The 24079-nt window shown below is 44.7% G+C and overlaps 1 protein-coding gene across 1 annotated transcript in view; it reads right to left on the bottom strand.

The window, feature by feature from the left end:
- Positions 1-24079, bottom strand: part of Niban1 (niban apoptosis regulator 1) — a 152511-nt gene that overhangs the window by 22156 nt on the left and 106276 nt on the right. Inside the window, exons 6-8 of the mRNA XM_051147560.1 lie at positions 9409-9524; positions 3616-3720; positions 3165-3327 (exon numbers count right to left, since the gene is read on the bottom strand). Coding sequence (XP_051003517.1) covers positions 3165-3327; positions 3616-3720; positions 9409-9524 — 384 coding nt within the window. The remainder of the gene's footprint in view (positions 1-3164; positions 3328-3615; positions 3721-9408; positions 9525-24079) is intronic.

The raw sequence follows: 24079 nt of genomic DNA, 5'->3' as shown, positions 1-24079 counted from the left end.
GCGCACACACATATGCACACACACACATGCACACACACACACTCACAAATAAATGGTGTTTAAAAAAAAAAGAATTGCATAAGACCAGCCAACATTGTAGCAGGTAGCACTAACTGGACTCAGTGGTTTACTGGGAGGGAGGGAGGGAGGAAAGGAGGGAGGGAGGGAGGGAGGGAGGTGGGACAAATGAAGATGGAGGTGGGAGGGGGATGCAGAGGGAGAGTGAAAGAGGGCAGTTGAATGTGGATAAAATCAAGATATATTGTTTACATGTACAAAATAATCAAAGAATAAATGAAAGATCCTTTTGATGATATATTCAAACATGAAACCATTTGAGTTTTGTAAATTTAAAAAAGGACTCGTTTGAAACCAAATTGCAAAAGTGCTTGCCAAGAAAAGATACTGTCAGTTAATTAACTTCGTGAGAGGAACTGTTTGAAAGGCATCTAATTGGAGGTCCAGAATAATCTTGAGCACTGACAACACACAGCAATGATCTACAGTGCTGTGACGTCCTTGGTGAGGTGGGTAGTGATGGAGCCATATCCCTCAGCTTTCCCTGCCTGCTCCTGACTGCAGTGTGCTCCACCCCAACTCCATCCTGCCATCCAGTACCCTTTCACCTGGGCCTGCCTTCCTCCACTTCTGCTTGTGAGCATCTGTTTCCTCATGTCTTCAGGGTCCAGTTCATAAGTCACATACCTGGGGACAACCTAATGACCCCACCACCAAACTTCTCGAACCGTGGCCTTCAGGTGTTCCCTCCCAGGCCGAATCAAACCTGAATCTCCTATATATACACTGTGCCCTTTTTCAAGTACACAGGGATGAGTTGTGATGACCCAGATGGGTGTGACACTAAGTAAAGAGTCGCCTTGCATATGGCAGCTTTTGAGAAGCCTAGAAGGCTGGGGCTGGTGGGGCTGAGGAAAGAACCCGCTGCATGCCACCTCAGGGTGACAGGAATACGCCTTAACCATGGTCTCACTTTTGTCACCTGTAAAATGGCAATCATAGAAGTCATTATCCTTGGGGTGATGAGGAAGAGGAAACAAGTTTACCATTTTCAGAGTGCTTAGATTGACACCTGAGGAGACCAGGACTGAGGACTTCTCATACTTTCTAACCTACCTAATCCTAAAACAGTACCCTCCTGAAGAGTTCCTCTGTCCTTTTTGTTCTGGTTTCTCTGGGAGCATTTTTCATGTCTCCCATCTGTCTCAGCGTCTACAAAATGCTTCGTGTCCTCCGTGTAAAAGTGTGTTGACCTGAAGCCTCTCAGTCCTCGGCTGAGCTTGAGCAGATTAAGTCCTTGCTGGACAGATACTTGTAGAACAGAACTGAAGATCAATGGCTTTACTCCCGAGTGTCATATGGGGGAAAATGGAGAGATGACCCACTGTGGTGGTTTGAATAAGAACGGCCCCCATAGGCTCATATATTTTAATGCTTAGTCATCAGGGAGTGGCACCACTTGGGAAGGATTAGGAGGTGTGGCCTTGTCAGAGGAGGTGTGTCATGGGAGTGGGCTTTGAGATTCCAATAGTCCAAGCCAGACCCAGTGCCTCTCTCTTCCTGGCACCTTCGGATCTGAATGAAGACCTGTGGGCTGCTTCTCCAGCCCCATGTCTGCTGCGTGCTGCCCTGCTCCCCAGCATGATAATGGACGAAACCTCCGAAACTGTAAGCCAGCCCCAATGAAATGCTTTCCTTTACGAGTGGCTGTGATCATGTCTACTACTTAAAGCCCCCAAACCTTTCCTGAAATCTAATCCTTTTTGTCAATGCAGCTGGCCTCCTTCTTTGTTTTAAACAGAGAAAACCAGAGGCCAGAGTTAAAATGTGTCTGATGTGTTTTTGTTTTTTCTCTGCCTTTCTCACCTCCCTCCCTTCTCTTCCTTTTTTTTTTTTTTTTTTTTTTTAATGTCATACTTTATTTCCCATCCCCTCACACACCTGGAACTTACCATCCTCCCTCCTGACCACAGTGCTAAAAATGACTGGTAATTCCACTGAACCTGCCCAATACTTTGTTTTTAAAAAGATTTGCCTGCTACTTTCTTGCTAGATTTCTTTTAGGGAAGTACTACTAGTCTGGGAGCCACAGAGGATGGTGTAAAAGAGATAGGTCTAATTTCAGCCTGGGTAGTTAGGCCCAGATGGGTCTGAGAGAACAGAATGTTGGCAGTTTTAAGTATAATATATTGCAACAGACATTCATCCTAGATTGGCCGTGAGGCTGGACCATATCTAACAGAAATCACAGTGATGCTAATCTGTATCTGGCCTTGGAGGCACTGCAGAAACAGGCACATGGACACCACACTTGCAGAGCTAAGCCTCTTCTAATCTCCTCTTAGTGGTACCCATCCAAAGTCTAGTGGGGCCAGATCCATCTTGATGGCCACAGTTCGCCACCCACACTTCTAACTGCAGATTAGGAGTCTAAGACAAATAGAAGCCCAGTGGCCTCCTCAAGGGCACTTGACTGACCAGTATGCACACTGACTTGGCACTGCAAATACAGATTTACTGATCCTAAGCCAAAATTGGAGGCTTGTGTCAAACTCATTCATGATCAAATTACACAGGCACATTCTGAAACAGGAAGCAAGATTCCACCCACCTTGAGTCTATGAAGCATCCAGGGTTAAAAAAAAAAAAAAAAGGCCCTTACTAATACCACAGCATGCTCCTCCTATAGCTGCCACTGTCAATCAAGGGCGTCAGCTTAATTCTCCTCTGAAGCCAATATACTATCTGAAGGCAATCAGTTCTGAGATTGCCCCCCAACCCTACCTCAGAGGAGGCCAAAATCCTGAGACGCTAAAATTCCTGCTATCAAATGATACAGTCTTTTCATAGAACCTGTGCACACCCAACTATATACCTCCTATGGTTTAAGACATCTTTAGTTTACTTATAATACTGAATACAACATAGATGTCATCTACTTGTCACACTGTATTGTTTGGGGAACAACAGAGAAGTCGGCACCTGATCACCGCAAACGTGTTTTCCTTGGGCATTTTCAGTCTGCGGTGGGTTGCATCCACACATGTGAGACTCATGGACACACAGGGGCAGCACAGTCTCTCTGTGTGTGCATCTCTAAGTGCAGAGCTTATTTACTAGGGGCAGCAAGGGGGTGTTCCACCAACCTCTGATCTTCCCGGCTAGAAAGTTCTTTGAGTTCACAATCTGATCCATGTCTGAGCGGATGGTCCCTTCCAGGCCTTTTGTCAGAGCTCTGCACTCCTCCTTCAAGGCACTTAATCCCTCTGACACCTGATGCTGAACCAGACTGTAGGCTTCCTCCAGGAGCTGCAAAAGGGAACAGCACATGATCTACAACTAAGTAAGTTACGGCTGGGAGGGAGGCGAACCCATCACAGTCTCGTGCATGAACAAAACAGAGCACACGCTCAAATCTCAGGTTCAACTCTGTTTACATTAGTTCGGATGTCAGTGGGGTTGAGTCGCCTCAAAGTAGACATTTTTTTCTACCTAAGAAGAACACCACCACCAAACACCCTAAAAAAAAAAAAAAAAAGTAAAGAGATGACAACATTCATTTTGACAGCATGGTTGCCAAGCAGTCTTGTCACTTACTCCGAACCAGGCCCTCTTCCTGTCATTCTTCTTCCCCTTCAGCTTAGGCAGCAGGTCAGTCTGAAGGGTAGGTAGGAGCTCCTCCATCACCAGATTGCTCAGGACCTGCAGAGTAAACAAGACGCCCAAAGGGCATCAGCAGATGGTCGCCAACTAGAGATCTCACAGGCTCTGAAGTAAACAGAGGTGGTGGTGAGGGGTGGGGATGGTGGAGAATGAGAGACCTTGAGTGTTGATGCTGGGGACAGAACTCAGGGCTGTGCATATGATAAGTGCATAAAGTCTTGGTTCGCAGTCTCAGAGGTGATTATCCCTCAACATTCCCGGGAACAGGAGTGTGCCTGCCGGCGTCCTCTATTGCTGTTATCTCAACAGGAAAAGCAATTTCCTCAAATTCAAGCTCCTCATGTTCACATTAAAAAGACCTCACGCATTTGGAACGAGAGGAGAGCTTTCAATGGCAGATAAGGCATCGTTAAGTGAGAGAATCCAGTCTGAACATGATATGGCTTGAGCCTGGTCTGGGGTCCTAGGCCCGTCACTTTTCCTCAAGCCTCCACATGTCTCATTCTCTCTACTCCTACTGTTCCTTAGACACGCTTCCCATCCTCTGATGCTTACAAAAGGGAGGAACAAAAATGGAGGAACAGAGTGAGGAAGAGCTGAGAGCATGCCGGATCACTCCAAGCCCTCTCTGCACTGCCTTCCATCGATGCTACTGTACCAAGGGCTGGAGGGGCTGGTACGGGAGATAAAGCCAAGGTAATGGACAAAACCAGAGATGCTCTTCAAGGTGGCTGGCTAAACGTCTTCTGATGCAACCAAGCTGGCTAACAGGGGTCCTGTAAAGAAGGAAAAGATGGTACCAACGTGGCAAGAGAGAAGCTGATGCTGGCAAGAGTAGGAATAACCTGCAGGAAACAGAGATGCCAAAACAAAGCAGGCTCAGAAAGCCAAAGGCACTGTTGATGCCAAGGAGAAGGGGGAAGGGACACGGGGGGAGGGGGGGGGCAGAGGAAGAATATAACTGTGCATACCTGGGGAACTGCCTAGGTATTTTTTAAAGAAATGTTATTTTTAAAAGAAGTTTTATAAAAATGCAGACTTTTGCCTATAATCCCAACACTTAAGAGGTTAAACTGGGTGTGGAGGTGCACGCCTTTAATCCCAGCTCTCCGGAGGCTGATCAATGTGAGTTCAAGGCCAGCCTGGTCTACAAAGTGAGTCTAGGACAGCCAAGGCTACACAGAGAAACCCTGTCTGGAAAAAAACCAAAACCAAAACCAACCAAACAAACAAAAAACCCCACAAAACAACAACAACAACAATAACAAAAGTTAAGGCAGGAGGATCCCCAGGTCAGTGTGAGCTACATGGCGAATCCTGTCTCAAAACAAAACCAACCAACACAAAGCTGTAGTTGTCTTGCTTTGAAGCTTACCACATTAAGCAAAACATTTCACTGTTTCATTGTGTCTTAAAGGGGAGTGGCATATGTCATTAAGAAACATCTCCCAGGCTGGATGGCTGTGGGAGAAATATTTTTGCTTTATAGTTTAGAAGGACTATCTCTTGGCTCCCAGGAGAAGAGATTTCCTTCCGGGGACACACGGCTACCTGGGCTAATGCCTATGGCATTAAAAGCCAAAACCAAAACCAAAACCAAACCAACAACAACAACAAAAAAACCCACTAAAATTCTTTTTTATGTTCTCTTCTCCCACTCTGCTTTCTGCAGTTAACAACACTAAACCCAGAGACCTGTTAGAACATGACCCTCTCTGCCCCACCGCCCCAAACTGGCTACCGGTCTCCGGCTTTCCAGCAATGCCATAAAGACGGGGTCCCTTAAGAGAGCAAGTGGCTCCTTTGCTTCGCTCTAGATCATCAGATGGATAATTCTGCCATTTCCCACTGCTTCCTGAAAGCCAGGCTAGGCTGGTGAAAACGTGTTCAGTAACATGCCAACTGTGAAATGCCAACCTTCACTTTAAATGTTCCCTGTCGACGGGATGAAGAAAATATTGTGTTTTACAGTAGCTTTCTGCTACAGCCATGAGCTGAAGAAGGGGGCTAGAGAGTTGCTACGCACTGTTCATTACCCATGGACTGGCTGGTATACTGTGACTGTCTATGAAAGGTATCATTAGGAAATCTCTCCAAGCTGGAGAGATGGCTCAACAGTTAAAAAATCTGGACCCTACTAGGCAAGCAAAAAGAAAGATAAACTAGCACCAAATACTATGAAACAATTCAGCATTTGCAGGCTAAGCTAAATTGAGGGCACACTGAAAGTTTTCAGAGTGCTTTGTAGGAATGTCCCCAAATCTATCCTAAAACTTTGTGCTGATCGGTGCTGATGCTTGCTCAGATCTGAACAGTACTCCACGTGTCCACTTGTAATGGCCCCACCCTTCCTTCGCTGCCCCTGGCCCTGCCTTGGGGTAGCTCTGCTGCTCAGACTCAGGACCGCAGCTCAGCAGCTAGAGCAGGCTGCAGGCTGAGGTCTGCAAAAGTGTTCAGGACAACACGGTTGAGAACAGCAGCAGGCAGCAGAGCACATGACCACTCGAGACATCTGGTCTGTGAAGTTGAAATAATATTTATCCACAACAACTGACCTCCTCCTTCCATAAAAATTCAAATTACCCTTTGGGAATTAAGGAAGCTCTCTCTGATCTCACTGCTCAGCCACAAGCCAGTGGAAATCCCCACAGGCTCACTGGCCTTGGCCTGTCTCCAGAGCGCCATTATGGCGGGGTGTGACGGGCTAGCTGGACTGAACAGGAATGCATTCAGGCTGGAAAGGACAAGCAGGCTGGTCCCCTGGGCCGGTGAGCTCCTGGGAAAGGAGCTGTGAGGCAAGGCTCAGTCTGAAGGGCTGTCATCTGCTTCACTGTGGATCCACCTCACAGGATGAAGAAAATGCACAGGTCTTGAAAGTTCACTAAGAGACTTGTGTTCATCTTTCTTAATCACTCCTCATGGCCAATTAAGAGATGAGTCACTATTTCTGGGGAATCTTATAAGAGACTTGACATATTCTGTTCAGTAGGTAACTGATGGTCCCCAGGCCCCATCCTGCCCAGGTGGGTAAGTTCTTGTTAGGAACCTATGCCCAAGACTTATCAAGTACGGCATAAAGAAAGAGAGCTACGAGGGATGGAGACTAAACCTAGTGGGACATGCTGTCACGGTTGAAAAGCCTTGAGCTCAAGAATCACAGTTATCCTAATTCATCCTCCTCCAGAGACTGGGTTGGTTTTAAGCTTGAGTGTGAATTGATCTGAGAAGATGCAAATACTATGTACAAAGGCCAAAGAGAAGCAACATTCCATTTGGGTGGGCTTACATATTCCTCTGGCCTTTCCCACACGACGTTCCAAGAAATTTGCTTCTATTTTACAGCTTAGGAACTTGAAAAGAAAATATGTCTGGGAAAAAGAAAAGAAAAGAAAAGAAAGGGGGAAGGGGAAGAGAGGCTGCAAGGGTGGTGGGGGGTAGGGGTCAGGAATAACCCTGAAGCTGGCAGAGCCCTTGGTGCCAAAGTCCAGCCACATCTCATGCCAACACCATCTCCTTCGTCCTCTCATCTTGACACCTCTGTGTCCCTCTCCTGGCCTTTCTGGTGTTGCCTGCCCTGGCCAGCTCTCCTTAAGGAAAAGAGAAGCCTGTGGGATTTTTGAGGGAAGGTAGCTAATCAAATAAATGAATAATTAAAACAATTAATGTCCTCTTACTTCCTTGTAAAACAGGGCACACTGAGTTTTACCATAAGGAACCTAAAAAAATATAATGTTTATAATTTTGAACTTTATTTTATTACTTTTGTTTTTTCAAGACAGGGTTTCCTCTGTGTAGCCTTGGCTGTCCTGGACTCGCTTTATAGACCAGGCTGTTCTCGAACTCACAGAACTTACCTGCCTCCGCCTCCCCGAGTGCTGGGATTACAGGTATATACCACCGCGCCTGGCTTAATTTTGTATTTTGAAAAGGAAGAGAAGATGGTAGGAAACCAAGTATGTCGCCAGATTAATCAAAGTGAACACACCAAGCAGGGCATGGTGGTGTCTGCCTCCATTGTGTGACTAAGGAAGCTGAGACCCACTTTCCCAAACCAACCAGAGCACACGCACTGAGGTCACCCCACTGCGCTTCCTTTCTGACTGGCAGCCGTGAAGAGGGGGTGAGGCTAAGCAAGGATGCTCCTTCTGACTGCACACTGGGTCCATGGCCCCTGTGCTACTGAAGGGCTGTAGGTGAGCGTATCCACTCAGAGGGTCAAAGCTCTTTTAAATAAAAATTAGTCGATAAGGAATAGGCAAGGCCTCAACCGTGGGACGTTTTCTGGCAGCACTGGCAAGCATGCGCCGTTCTCACGCACCTGGCTAATTTAAAGGCGAATAATAAATCCACCTGTACCTGCAGCTACTTGACATTTTTTGCGGATTGCTTTCTCTCGTGATTTCATTTGACAGTGCTCATTGCTCATATTGACAAGCAAAAAATATGTTGATACTTTTACCAGCATTCAAATATTTTCACCTGAACAGTCTCCCAGGCAAGTTACTCTGAGACACGGCTCTGCCTGGACCTTTGCCTAAAACAGCCATCACCAGGAAGGCCTGCCATCCTCGCACGAGTCATGACTGCCAAGAGAACAACATGGAAAGGGCCGTGCAAATCTCTGGCGCTTTAAGTAGCACCTAGCATAGGTTAGCCTAAAGGAAAAAGTGGACAGAAAACACACAAAAAATCCCTGAAACACTCAACCCCAGAAAAGACCTACTAAATTCTTGTTTTCGGTGGAAAGGAACTGCCGTTGGATTAAAATTTTTAAGTGAAAGGAACCATGAAGCAAGTGGCATAGCCAAACCCCAGGAGATGACAACGGTGTTAGGCCATCTCCGGGGTTTGCGTTAGTCTCCTAGATCGGGAGCAGAGAACAGGTTTCCTTTGTCATCTGTGTCCTCTGTCCACTCACATGTAACCCACATGAAACCATCGTCTGCGCTGGCACGAACCATTGTCTCTCGTGAGCTCTGAGCCACAAGCACCCAGCACGAAGCCTGGCCTGGAGCGGGTACCCAGTGGAGTTCCTGAATGCACAGGGCTGCACAAGTCACTTAGCTGTGCTATGCTTACCCCAGTTTCCTCGTACTACCTGCCCTTCCCACTCCTTATGACGACTGTCAGCAAACAGACTTAGGATCTGAACATTTTTAACACCCACAAGAGCATTTGAGCACAGTTCTCTCTACTAAATATCTGTTAAACATTAAATGCTGTCTATTTGCTAGGCTTCCACTTCTTATGCTTTGGGGCATAAAATACTGTAAGTTTTTCATCTACTCAAAGTTTTAAATAGACGCACTTCTGCAAAATATCAGAGACTGAGAATTGTTTGGAATTCCAAAGTGTTCTCTGGTTGGGAATATACAAATGCATGCGTGGTTGCAGATATACATCCCCAGCACAGAGAGAGGGGAAGCCTTCTGTACACTAAAACAACAAAGAACACTTCCGTCGTCGCTGTGAGCAAACTTCTGGCTTACAGATTCAGCGGCCTAAGCGGAAGCATTGTGAGCTGCCCTACTGAGCGCCAGGTCTGGTGGTTTTCATACTAGGTCCCCAACAACACACTGACTAGATGCTTTTAGATAGCTGAGGGAAATGGCCTGGAAACCACATCATCTGTTTGTATAACTTTCTGCGGACCATGCGATGCGTTAAATGGCTCGGACTTCTACCGCACAGATGAGGGAGGAGCCATGGCTCTGAGCCCTGCGTTACCTGGACTTCATCCCCAACCATCGTTTCCCATGCTCCATAGAGACCCTTCTCCTGCCGGAAGGACTGCACAGCTTGCAAAAAGGCTTGGGCTTCAAATGTCGTCTGCTTCGTGTAATCTGAAGGAAAGAAAAGGGGCGTTTAATAAAGACGAATGTTATTTTGCATTTTTCTCTGGTTCTTCAAGTGTGATGGGCCATTGGGGGAACATTTTCTATTATGAGGCATGAAACTATGAGAACACAGAAGGATAAGCAGGTGGTCCACCAGGAGCTCGTCTGAGGTGTGCCTCACACTGCTTACTCACCTTCCAAGCTAATAATTCCATCACTTACTGAACAAAGTGGTCAGGAACACCATCGCCTTCCCTCCCTCCCTCCCTTCCTCTATACTTCCCTCTCTGTCACCTCAAATGCTTTCCCCGGGTACCCAGTGACTGCATGCCACCAAAAACAAACCTCTTGTATGAGCCATCCATTGTGATGCATCTGAACCCAAACTAAAGTCCAATTTCTTTGTGAGCTGATATTAGCCCTTTCCGTCAAAGGCATGTCTACATAGTATGCTAATTTATGCAAATGAAATGGTAATTGATGGCTCATAGCAGTCTACTGTTTATTTAAACGCATCACCTATTTCATTCAGGACTGACAAAAATCCCAGAGGAAAAGTATCGTTATCACCTCATTTAACAGATGAGACTGACAAGGTCAAGCAAGCTGAATTAACTGGCTACGGTCAAACAGTGAGTGGAGTAGCCAGGTGAGAACTAGTAGGCGTCCTACTCCACATCCTAACTTGATTGAGTTTGCCCCTCCAAAGATATTGCACGTTAATGGTGTCAAATCTGAGAAATAATATATCAGCAGAACGGAATGACTGCCCAGCAGTGGGATTTAAAGTATGGAGAGGGCAGCTGGGGCTGAATAATGCCTGAAACTCCTTAAGTCACATTGTGTGCCTTCCTGCTGGGCAGTGGTGGCACATGCCTTTAGTTGCAACACTTGGGAGGCAAAGGCAGGTGGATCTTTGTGTGTTTGGCCTACAGAGGGAGTTCCAGGACAGCCAAGCCTGTCCTGAAAAACAGAGAGAGAGAGAGAGAGAGAGAGAGAGAGAGAGAGAGAGAGAGAGAGAGAGAGAGAGAGAATTATGTACCTTCCTACCCAACACATAAAACTAGCTTGTGGTAGCTTGTGGTCTTTTGCTTGGGGTTTGCTGATGGGCGCGCACTGAAGCCCAGCACACACAGAGCCCAGTGTAGGTTGTCCTGGAGTCCATAATCCTGCCCCGGCCTCCTGAGTGCTAGAATTACAGGCATGTGTCACCATACCAGCTTAAACTAGCTCTTGGAAGAGGAAATGATAACAAATGTGGAGATTTTCTTGTGGGAAATAAACTTCAAAAATAATCTTGGAGTAGCAAGATGGCTTAGAGGAGTGGTTCTCAACTTTCCTGATGCTGTGACCCTTCAAAACAGCTCCTCATGTTGTGGTGACCCCAACCATGATACTATTTTTGTTGCTACTCCATAACTGTAATTTTGCTACTGTTATGAATTATAAAGTAAATATTTTTGGAGATAGAGGTTTGCTGAAGGGGTCTTGACCCACAGGCTGAAAACCACTGGCTTACAGGGTAAAGGTGTTTGCTGCTGCCAAGCTTGATGACCTGAGTTCAATCCCTGAGACTTACTCAGTTGAAGGAAAGAACAAACTCTTTCAAGTTGTCCCCTTACCTATGTCATGGCACATACACAGTCACACCTATACACACACTAAATCGATAAATAAATGTAATTAAAATTTAAAAAATAATCTAACCAGGCATTCTGGGAGTACAGCTCACTTAGCATGCATTAGTCCCAAATTTAATTATGTTTCATGCCCAACACACACACACACACACACACACACACACACACACACACACACACACACACACACATCTAATCCACTCATAAAGAAATCCACACCTAGAAAGGAGACATGAAGGGAGGTAAATGGCAAGCTTCCATTACTATATAGCACACAGCTCTCTTGCTAGAAACTATAATCTAGAATCTGTATGTGTAGATGCTATTAGAATGAAGGCAGCCATTTCACTGCGGGGATGGGTGGCATCATAGCTTTAGCCCAGCAGAATTACTCAGTCAAAGTTAAATGGTTATTATGGGGACTGGGCGTAACTTAAGTGAATCGGTCTGCCCTGGCAGGTGACAACCAACTAACAGGCTGTGGATTCCCTTCTTTGAGGTTTACCAGATTATAAAGTACCAGGCACCTAAGGGAGAAAACACAGCTCAGGCCATAGCATCTACAAGAGCTAAACATTCTTTATAAATGAGAGGACCATGCAACACGCCTAAAAGTGACACCTTCAAAACCAGAGAAGAAGAACTGAAATCTCTAACATCAACACAGAGATTTGCTCAAAAACGGAAAATTGGGGGGGGAAAAAAAAAACAAAAAAAAACCCGGCCCATCCCACAAATCAAGTTTTCAAATTGAAGTATCTCCTTTCTTGTTATTTTTCTTGGCTTGGCAACTCATTCAGTGTTTAACCTCAGAGGATTAGAAAAAATTTAAATTAAGGTTGTCCTATAGAACTGCCAATACCAGCAGTGGTCCTCTGTCTCCCCCACAGTGGGATTGCGATGTGGGCCTCAGCACACTGGGAAGGACTGGACAGAGCGGCATGGGGACTGTAATTACCACGTGGAGCTTCAAGATGACTCATACGCTCTGATTTTTAGCAGCTGGTTTCATTTCCAACCGAAGGAAACAAAGAGATGAGAGAAAATGTGACTCTGTTCGGATGGAGTGAGGATGGCCAGGCCTGCCGGCCAAGGATCCAAGACTTCAATTCCTCGGTGCTTTACAGGCAGAATGGCTTCGCTTTCTTCTTCCTCTGCTGACCTCAGTAATCGGAGGAGATATTTATATCCTGCCTGTTGCCTTCTGTGTCTACATCAAAACAAACTGACATGTACACTGATGGGTACCTTGCTGAAGATCTTTGGGGTGGGGAGACTGGAAGGAAATGGGATTTGGAGACAATGATAGTAACTTTAGACGAAAGCCAAAGAAGGAGTGTCAGAAAGTGAGCGTGGAATGGGGTGGGAATGAAGCGCCTTACCTCAGGCAGAAGAAGAGAAGGGACAGGAAACTACATGGGCCATAGGAGAAGCCACAGTCAGTCAGAAATGGAATCCGAGAGACACAGAGCTCTTACCATTAGGAAAATGAAAATTTAAAATCCCCCTTCCTATAGTGGGAGAAAGATGTACATTGCTAATTTGTTGCTAGATTTTTAGCCTATAAACTAAGTAAACAAATTGGTTGATGAAAAACTTGGAGAAGAAATCTGCTACAGAATAAAGTTCTCTGGGAGTGTCCTGGTGATCAGAAACAAAACTGAAAAGGCAGTCACCACCAGCTCAGTGAGCAAACAGAGAACAGAGCTGTGCGGCACAGTGGAAATGTGGCCTCTGTTTCTCTTCGACTGTTTGCAGAGGCTGAACTCAGTACAGGTGTGTGAGAGAAAACAGATGACCAGTTATTTGATCAGCTTCCTGGCTGAGTTCTCAGGAGAACATACAGTCTCCTCACAACTGCCCTTTTCCCTGCCAATAAGCAAACCAAAGGCCTCCAGGACCTTCCTGCTGCTCCACGAAGCTGTCCCTTTGCAGGAAGACTTATGGCAGGTAGCAAGCAGTCCAGAATTTCCTTTTCCCACATGCTATAATTTTAAGACTATACAAGGGATCAGGTAACAACTTAGCAACTGAGCCATTTGTTAAAGCCAGATGAGGAAGTTGGGGGGGGGGGAGCGGTTGGGAGGGAGAGGAGTCAATTTCTTAGCTGAAGGTCACACAGCTGGTCAGAGTCAGCGCCAAGTGGCCTTGGCATTCACGCTTACTTAAATCATAGACTATGAGAATTAGGTGTGATCTTCATGGTCCCTGACCCAGAGTTCTTCTTCAGTGCTGAGAACCTTCAGAATGTCAGAGCAAATGCTCTCTCGGCCTTGGCTCAAAAAGTTCCAGTGGCAGGAAGCTCAGAACGTAAGGAAATGGTTCTTTCCATTCCTGAATAGTTCTAATCATTTTAAAATTTTAAAATTGCCCCCTTCTTTCAAGCCACTATGTTTCCACGTGCACACACACCATCTGATTTCTCCCTTACAGAGTGAGGCAGTTGTCATCACTCCCCTGCCATACGGAAGGGCTAAACCCCAGGCATGCGGTGGGTGGACTGACCCTCCTTCAAGGACTCTTTAAACAGTTTACCCTTTGGATCTTTTTAATTTGACCCTCTTTTCTCCTCAATGGTGCCCTCTAAATTCATCAACCTCTTGGCCCTAGCACTCAGAGGAAGGGATAGTGCCCTGCCCTCTTTCTGGTTTCTCCTTTAATGGGGACACAGCATCTGGGTGACTCATGCCTTTCTTGAAATCCAATAAAATCCATAAACTTTTTTTTTTTTTTCATATGAGAGGCTTGCCAACCTAAGTGTCTCCTAACTTGCACTTCTCCTTTTGAGTTTAGGACAGCCTTTAAAGCATATCCATATGAAGTGACAACTTGCTGTGATCAGGCCCTGCTTGCCCAACCATTTAAAAACCGCAATTCTGTCCCATAGCCCCTTTCACCCCGGAACCAGAAAATCTGCTAGATTTGCCTTCTTCATTTCTATCCAGTTGGCAGTTAAACCATTCATTCAGTCCAGAGCACAGACAAACCCTGGGAAACCGTAAGCATCTCAGGAGGCATGTGGGAGACACATTGTAGGAGTTCATTCAACTCAGTATCCCCTGGGCCAAGGAATGTCTGGGAATGCACTGCGGCCTTGGTCTCTCTCTGGGTCTTCATCCGTGCAGCTGCAAGGAAAACTCCTGAGAGAAGTGATTAAGGATTTTGCAAGGAGAGCTTTGCTTTCCTAGGCCTCTCAGGCACAGTTATTCAAGGGTCCAGCCAGAAACACATCATTTTTTGTTTTTTCCACTTTTACAGATTTACAACATGCCTGAGTTAGTCTAAACCCCAAAGCTCCCAGGCCTGTGGAGTCAGTGTGTGCTGGGACTCCCCCTGCTCGGCCAGAGCTGGACTTGGAAGCCACCTTCTAATTCTATTTTATGGATAACCTGTACCAAGTCATGCTAGCTGATCTGCCTAGTGAGTTTGACCAAGTTATGTAATAGCGTTTCCAGGGCTGCTGTGGTTCCCCTAGCCACAGACCCTTCTAAACTGTCCTCAGTGGCAGTTCACAGTGTCCTGCTAGGCGAGCTTCAGTGAGGACGCTTGTCCTGTGTTTTATCTAGAACAAGGAAGAGCTGCTGTGTGGTGAAGAAGACCACGATCTGTTGAGTCACTACTGTGGATTAGAAACTGTCTTATAAAACCTCCACCTTGCAAAAGATTAGGCTTAGAGGATGGACAAGGCCCACCCACCTCCGGATCCTTTTCTTTTTCTTTCTTTTTTTTTTTTTTTTTTCCGGATTCTTTTCTAAGTTTATATTTTTCTGTTTCAAAACTACTTCGAGATAATTCACACACTATTATGTAATATATATTCTATATAATACATAGTGTGTATGTGTGTGTGTGTGTGTGTTGTAGTTTAATGTTTGAAGGCCTTTCTTTTTTTTTTTTTTTCACAAGACAGGGTTTCTCTGTGTAGCCTTGGTTGTCCCGGACTTACTTTGTAGACCAGGCTGCCCTCAAACTCACAGAGATCCACCTCCCCCTGCCTCCCTGCTGCTGGATTAAAGGCCTGTGCCACCACATCCAGCTGAAGTTATTTTCAAGGGGTGTTTCATTGCAAAGTTTAGAATCATATAATTCAGGAATTTGATCATATGCCAGATATTATCTACCATAAACTCTTCATTTCACAACTGTTCAATCAAGGTCTAAACAGACCATGAATTTATATTATTAAAATTAAAGACAAATTAGTATAAAGTTCCTCACTAGAACTAATAATAGCTGGTGCTCACTCTAATAATGGCAGTGAGTGTTTTTTGCTTTAAAAACTATTTATATATGACCAGCCTGAAAGGATATCCATTGCTACATTATAGGGGCTAACCTCAGGTACTGAGAAGAAATTCTTAAATTACCAGACATCCCTGAAGCATATCCTAGAAAAGCATTAGATTAACTGGGCGTGGTTGCACACGCCTTTAATCCCAGCCCTTGGGAAGGCAGAGGCAGGGGGATCTCTGTGAGTTCCAAGCCATCCTGGTCTACAAAGTGAGTCCAGGACAGCCAAGGCCACACAGAGAAACCCTGTTTCAAAACAAAAATAACAACAACAACAAAACAACAACAACAACAAAAAAGAAAGAAAGAAAAAGAAAAGAAAGGAAGGAAGGAAGGAAGAAAGAAATTACACTAAAATGTAAATCCAATGTTAGTTGCTCTAGGTGAGAATACAAAAACACAAGAACTCAGAGGAGATAAAATACTTCTCAACCAATTAAGAAAAAAATCATCTCCAGTGAAGAAAATTGTTTTGTGAAAACGCTTAACCACACAGAAGAAAACCACATAGATGAACCATGAGCAGTCACCTCCTGAATTCTTCTTGGCTTGTCAATAAAAACTAGGAGGCTGTCAACAGAGAAAAGGAAACGGTGGTCTTTAAAAGAAGCAAAGGCAGACTGGCCTCATTTCCTTCAGATAAACATATCAGATCGGCTGATTGGAAGGCTGTTGAAGACATCTTGTGTCTAGACTTCAGCAAGGCACTTACCAACGGCTTGCATGACTTTGATTGGCACACTGAAGGAGTTCAGGTTGGCTGATGATGCAAATAGACCCAGCAAAACCCATTAAAATAAGTGATGAGTGCTTGTTAAGGAGCCGAGTTTATTAACATCATAGAGGGAAATCTGAAGCGTACCTCACGCATTGTCAGCTCCTTGGAAACGTCTACACCTATCTACGTAATACATCAAATATCAAATCTTATTTGCCCACTAACACATCACGAATTGCATTGCGGTAGGCCCAGAGGATATAAAGGCAAAGTGGAGATAGTTTTTAACTCCAAGGTTTCCACAGTTGACTAGGTGACAGAATCTGAATCTAAATATAATACGGAGAAGTGAACTTAAAACTTACTCCAAAAACACAACCACAAAATTATGTGGCATGTGTCCTATACCTTGTAGGTTTGCAACAAAAGACTGGTTAAGTGCATTCTTCTTTTGGTGAAATCCTAATCTTTAATTTCTCTTCTATTTCTGACATGTTGTATATCTGTACACATTTGAACATTCTACAAGAAGAGGAAATCTTATCTTCAAACACACACTATTCTGCCACGTAAGGTGTGAACACTATAAAGTGCTAAATTTGAAGACTGCCCATAGTCTGGCTTTCTCTGTCTCTGTGAGATCAGTGTGAGTCAGAGGCCCAACATAAAGCAAGTGAGGCTGGGCTCAGACGTGTGGGTTACAACAAAGACATAAGTTGGTGCTGAGATTTGCTTCCCCAAGCTTATCATGCCATACAATCTCTTTTGCAAAACACCCAAATATATTGCAAATATTTTAAAAAAAAAAAAAAAAAAAAAAAAAAAACCTGGGCAGAGTATTTCTGAATTTGACTAACTAACATAATGCGGAAATCTCACAGCCTTGGAGAGAGAAATCCAGAAGGAAGGGACTCTTGTGAATGAGAAGATTTGCTTTGGCCTTGCTGTGCCTAGACTCAGATCCTAGAGTCAGGACGGCAGGATTAGATGGAGTGTGGCTGACTCTCACTCAGCACAAGGAATGAATTCCTAACACGCAGGCTTATCTCAAAGTGAAATAGGCCTCGGTAGGATGTCAAACATTCTCTAAAGGGGAGCGGTTATGCCATCGCTGGGCTACTCTGTAGAAGACTCACTCAGATCCCTTTAGTGAATGCTCTGTGGCATCACAGAGCATAGCGGTTACCATATCACAGCCAGTATAAGCAGGTCAGGCATGCCTCTCTTTCATCCAGCAAGCTCCGAGAAGATGAGGGCTACTGTCTGGGTTAGCCGTGGCTTCCTCCGTCCTTTGTTCACAGGACTTTTATCACAGAAAGGACGAAGGAGAGAAAAGAAAAGAGAGAGCAAAATGGGTGAGGGAGTATTAGAGTAAGTCTCCTATAAAGTCCCATCAAAGCTGAAATTTCACGGTTACAATCAAAACCCAAGGGATGAAAATAGTTGAGATTGTCTTAATGAGTCCCTCCCGTACTGTTTCAAAGGGCCACCGAGGGAATACAGCTCTACCCTAGTGCCACCCCCTCCCCAGATGTCAGGAAGCATCAACATACCCTAGGTGACTTGTTCAATAAATTGCTGAATGCTGCACTCCCTCAGGTCTGACTCGGTGGAGCTGAAGTGGGGCCAAGAGTTTGCATATGTAATAAGCTCCTGGGTGGTGCTCATGCTGCAGGCTCGGGGACACCCTGCTGCCCCATTTGGTTGTGACTCTCTCTAACATAAGAAGCACCAATGGCTGATATTTCCCAGCCGAAGTCTAGCACATCTGGGATTAGAGCGAGGGTGACTCTGTACCAGCGGTTTACAGAAATACATGGGGGATACACAGAAGAAATACACATTGAAAATTGTGATGCTTGAATACCTAGGGTCTCGATAACTTTGTTCCCCCATCAGCTGGTTAAGAACTGTCCCTTTTGTCAGATGCCCATCCACTTAATGAAATGAAAACTTGTGGTTACCAAAGCTGATATTTAAAAATTGGTACAAGGGTGAGATTTATCTGAGAATATACAAAAACAAAACAAAACAAAACAAAGAACAACAACAACAAAACAAAAACAAAACTGTCACTCAAGGCTCTAACAACTCCTTATTTCATCAAGACACTAACAGGGCTTCTTTGCATAGCATTGGCTGTCCTGGACTCACTTTGTAGACTATGCTGGCCTTGAACTCACAAAGGTCCACCGTCTCTGCCTCCCTGCGTGCTGGGATTACAGGTGTGGGACACAGTGCCTGGCTTCATTCCCTTTTTAAAAGGTGAGTTTCACAGTGTCTACCATCATGCTTTATCCTAGAGAAGTCAGGTGTGGTGGTGCACACACTCGGGTTGTCTTTTCGCCCCAATCACAGACGCTGAGTCATATTGCCTCTCTGTGACATCCTGGTAAGTGGAGTTGCTAACCCTCTGCAGGCAAACCTTTTCCATACAACCCAGACCACATGTAGTGCATGCCTGTGCTTTTAAATAAATGAGGAAGATGCTCTCCTGGTCTCAGACTTGACTTTGGTCCATGGAAATAGTTCCTTACAAACTAGTATAATGTGTTCCAATAGCGCAGGAGATGTGGGAGGGACTCTTCCTACCTGCTTCTGTGGAGTCTTCCCTCATGAACCTAGAACACCACAGCTTTAGCCACACAGCAGCAGGCAGTATAATGACTGGACAGGTTGGCGTCAGAGAACAAATCGCTGGCATGAACTGGCATCACTTCATCAAATCCCAGCCTGACACACCCACAGGGTCCAGCGCAGATGTGTGAGGCTATCTGGCAGTATTCCAAGCGTCGTCATTACCAGTGATTGATAGCTGCGTCTACCTTAAACTTATCAGATTTTATAGTTTACAACATCTCATTTGATTCCCATAGCAATCTCATGAGGCAGGCAGGCCAGATGTAATCATTCTAGGTTTTAAAAAAAAATGCGAAAAGCTGAAAAGCAAAGAAATTTATATCATGGCCCAGGGTCAGAGCAATAAATAACTCATTCTATCAGGCCATCAAATGAGAATAAAACACTGGGCAGACAATGAAGTTCTAGCCTCATGTAGGTTCAACTTCAGAATGGACCTAACCTTACTTAGAACCTCTAACTATGGTCTAGCTATCTAGATAATAGATTTCACTATCCTCATTCATAACTTTCCCCCAAAGACCTAGAAAATCCAGTCAAGCCACACTCTTCTTTCTTCTTAAGAACAACAGCCCCACACACCCCAAAATCTATCACCTGCCCTGACTAGGAAAGTGAGAACTCCCAGCCAATTCATGGCGTCCTCCTCAGGGTTAAAGGGACAGTAAACTATTTAAGGGCTCAAGTTCTTAGGGACCAGGTCCTTTTAAAATAATGGGAACCCCAGCAATGGTGACCAAAAAAAAAAAAAAAAAAAAAATACTGTCTACATTCCTGACCCATGACGAGGAGCAATTCTGCTAACATAGTAGTGTTTAATTTCTGGTTTAGCTAGTCCCACATAGTATACCAATTTTCATAACTGCTTTAAGCCAAAAGACACTTGGCAAGCATTTTATTGCTAGGGTTTTTTGTAGGCCTGGGGCTCTGTATCCATGTGTGGTATCTCCCAGAGCAGCCACTTACTACGGCTTTTCACTTGGACTCAGCTGTATGCTTTGTGAAAACTTTGAGTACTTTTAAGATATTTTCAGGAAAGGCCAAAGATGTCTTGTTATATACTAACTTACAGCAAGTTTAGGCAAAGCAAGATAGAGCTCCAGGCTGTATATAGTACCCTTAATCTATAGAAAGTGGTGGAAAGCAACACCACTTTCCACGCTGTCACAGAGAGGCATATGACTCAGCATCTGTGATTGGGGCTGAAAGGCAACCCGAGTGTGTGCACCATCACACCTGCCTTCTCTAGGATAAACCATGTGATGGTAGACACTGTGAAACGAAGCCAGGCATGGTGGCCCACACCTGTAATCCATCACTCAAGGAGGGAGTGTGGAATGACTAAACAAACAGTTGAGCTAGGAAGGTCATGGAAAAGTAGTCTAGGATCATTTTAATTGCAAAACTTATAAAATTATGTACCCATTCTGATTTAGCAATGTAAAATGTACAGTGACTGAAAGAAAATAAGTACAAAATGGAAAAAGTTATGGAGAATTTTGTATTTCTGACTTAACATTTATAAAAAAAAATGTATTAACTGCCCTTTGGAAGATACCTATCGATTTTAAAAAACTTTTAAAATGTAGTAGGCACCCTCAGGAGGCAGAAGAGGCTAAGGCTGAGGCAGAAGACTGCTAAGAACAGGAAGCCAGTGTGCATTCCAGGCCAGTCTGGGGTAGACTGAGACCCTGTCTCAAAACAAAAACAAAAACAAAAACGAAACAAAACAAAACAAAAAAAACAAAACATGGAGTCAAAGTAACCCCATGGCACTTTGCCGCTTAGGATAAGAGAGCTCCCAGGAGCACTACAGTTGCTAGCTCACAGCCAGATGCACTTGGGCCCCCACAGGCCGGGACTGTGCCCAGGAGCCAGAAAGTAATTAACATTAATGAGTGGGACATTACAGATAGAACTAGATTTCTAACCCTGGAGGCAGGCAGTGCTTGGGCCCAGCTTTCTCTTTCGCCCTCCCAGCAATTACTTAAGAAGGTCATTCTTGGTTGCTCTCCTTATCTGCTTAGTGGGGTTCACTCAGAGGGCCCCACTGCTCCCTTCCAGGCCAGGGCTTAGCTCTTCTTGAAGAGAGAACAAACCTAAACATCATATGGTACTTCAGGGTTTCTTTACAAATGTGTGTCAAAGCATGACTACCGTCAGGTTCCTGGTCAAAGCTGAGCAAGGTGAGAGAATATGTACACACATCAGCAGGTAAAGATGTCATCTGCAATAAAACCAGTTGGATTGGTTTTTTTTTGGGGGGGGTTGTTTTTTCTTTTTTTGAGACAGGGTTTCACTGTGTTATCTTGGCTGTCCTAGACTCACTTTGTAGACCAGGCTGGCCTCAAACTCACAGAGATCTGCCTGCCTCTGTCTCCCGAGTGCTGGGATTAAAGGTGTGCGTCACCACGCCCGCCAGTAGGATTTTCATGTGGCATTACTACTGCCTCCTTAGGGGCAAGGCCTGTCCTGTTTATATGGTACCCTTAATCTATAGAACAGTTGTGACGGCCACTTCTACTGTAGGGTTTGAGGTAAGGTACATTGCTTCTACGAGTCTAGTTTGAAGTGAGAGGCTGACTAAGCCGCCTAAAGGGCAGCTAGTTTGTTATCATCACACAGATAGTGATTTCCATGGCTGTATTCTTACTTGGGGACAGACAGTTCTAGAGTTAAAGCCACATCTCCCTTTTCTTTCCTCACCTTCTTGCCCACCCCCCAAGCTTGTCTGTCTCTGGGCTGTAGGATGTTACCAGTGTAGCCATAAGGATGCACCAAATGACAGATGTGCTTTCTGATTGCGTCCACTGACGGTTTGTATCCCTCTGCCCTCCACTTCCCTGAACAACGGTTCATGTTATTTCCTTCTCTGAGCTCATCAACTGGGCAATCTAATTAACTGAGCTCATAAAACAGTGAAAATATTTCAGCTCGCCACTTCATGCTCTATGACGAGGTTATAGTAAAACTGACACACAGAACATTAAATCATTAACTTACTCACACGGGCTTGGTTGTTTAAGTGCTTTTTTTTTTCCTTTGCAAAAAAATAGACTGTCTAATAGAAGCCATTTAACATCAATTTAGGACACTGAAATTAATAGAATCATCCAGTTCTTCAGAAAAGCTCTCACATGTCTTTACATGTAACTGTTAGACTGTTGAGCCAGCCTATTTCAGCCAGAAGTTTTTCATTAATAAAATGCTACAGAACCAAATTATTTTAAACACTTTGTTCAAACCAGAACTATCAACTAGTGTGTCTGTGTGTGTGGTGTATATGTATGTGTATGTGCGTGTCTGTGTATGCATGTGGGTGATGTATGTGTGTCTGTGTCTGTGTGTGTCTCTATGTCTATCTATGTGTTTGTATGTGTCTGTGTATCAACTAGGACACAGGGCGGTCTTTGATCATCCATGTTAACCAAGGAAAGGGATGACACTAACTCTTAGAACTTCCTTGGATCTGTGTGTGTGTGTGTGTGTGTGAGTGTGTATGTGTGCACATGTGTGCTCACATGTGTCTGTGTGCGTGTCTATCTCTCTGTCTGTGTGGTGTGTCTGTGTCTGTGTGTGCTTGTGTGGTGTGTCTGTGTGTGTGGTGTATGTGTGTGTGTGTGTCTGTGTATGCATGTGGGTGATGTATGCGTGTCTGTGTCTGTGTGTGTCTCTATGTCTATCTATGTGTTTTTATGTATCTGTGTGTGTCTATGTTTACCTTTGAATGATGCTGATTCTGTGCTCCAGTAACCCCACTTACTTTAAAACAAAGAGCAAATCTGCCCTATGGGAAGCCAATTTGTACTTAGCTAATCTTTTTTTTTTTTTTTTTTTTTTTTTTTTGGTTTTTCGAGACAGGGTTTCTCTGTGTAGCCTTGGCCATCCTGGACTCACTTTGTAGACCAGGCTGGCCTTGAACTCACAGCGATCCGCCTGCCTCTGCCTCCCGAGTGCTGGGATTAAAGGCGTGCGCCACCACGCCCGGCTACTTAGCTAATCTTTGTTCTTTACTTCAAGTGACATGCTAGACCAATGCCCAATCAACTGGCTTCTTCTCCCCTCCTCTGCCCTTTAACTTCTCATGTAGCTTTCTCCCACTTCTCATGCTTTTACACACACACACACACACACACACACACACACACACCATGCACATCACACACTCACATTCACAAAGGTACACATACATACACATGCACTTGTCCAGGATGCATAAAATAATGAATACTTAGTTCTAAAGACTTTCTGTAGGGAATAACAGGAGAAATGAGAAAACAAAGAGATTCTAGCTTCTGTCATTCAATAGACAGATTATGGAAACTACATATTCCATTTTAAATTCATTAATAGCTGTAGCCACACCAAAAAGTAAAATAGATAAAAATTAACTTTAATAGCACACTGCATTTGCACACAAATATCTAAAATATGTAACCAGTAAATAATGCTTAACTTTATTTATTTATTTAGATTTATTTAATTGTGTAGGGTTTCGGGGCGGGGGGGGGGGCATGTTTTGTCAGCATGCATATGTGCGTACCATGTGTGTGTCTGGTACTGTTGAAGTCAGAAGGGGGCATCAGATCCTGTGGAATTGGAGTTAGGGTGGCTGTGAGCCATCATGTGTCTGGGTCCTCTGTAAAAGCAACAAGTGCTCTTAACGCCTGAGCTGGCTCTCCAGCACCACAATGTTTAATCTTGATTGTCACCTACTTGGAAAGTGCCTGGGACATTAGTGAAGCACTCCTCTCAGAATACCTGTGAGGCCATGTCCTCACAGGATTAACCCAGGAGGAAGACCTGCCCTAAATATGAGCAGTGCTGACCCACAGGCCAGGGTCAGCAAAGGGATGGAGGCAGGTGGCAGCGGCGCACTCTCTCCTGGCTTTTTGGATGCCATGATGTGAGCTGCCCTGGCCCATCCTCCTTGCACGATGGTTAAAGTCATGAATAAAATAAACCCTTCCTTAGCTGTTTCATCAGGTATTTCATCACTAAGACAAAAGTATGGCTAACAGGACAAGTGCTATCAAGAAAACATCTCTCATCTTTTTTAGTTCTAAGCCTCTGGGATCAGATGCAACTTTTACACATACAGTGTCTCAGTCCGGATACTACAAGTGGTCAATGGCCATGTGTGACTAGCATCTGCCTTAGGAATCAGCAGAACTCAGGGTGTAAGAAGGAGTTTGCTTATCCCAGTGAGTACAGAGGCAGAAAGAACACCTAACCACTGTACACCCGGTGAAGTTCAAACAGCATCATCAAAA

Source organism: Acomys russatus, chromosome 6 (genome assembly GCF_903995435.1).
Source record: "Acomys russatus chromosome 6, mAcoRus1.1, whole genome shotgun sequence".
Lineage (NCBI taxonomy): Eukaryota > Metazoa > Chordata > Mammalia > Rodentia > Muridae > Acomys > Acomys russatus.
This window is presented reverse-complemented; position numbering and strand designations above follow the sequence as displayed.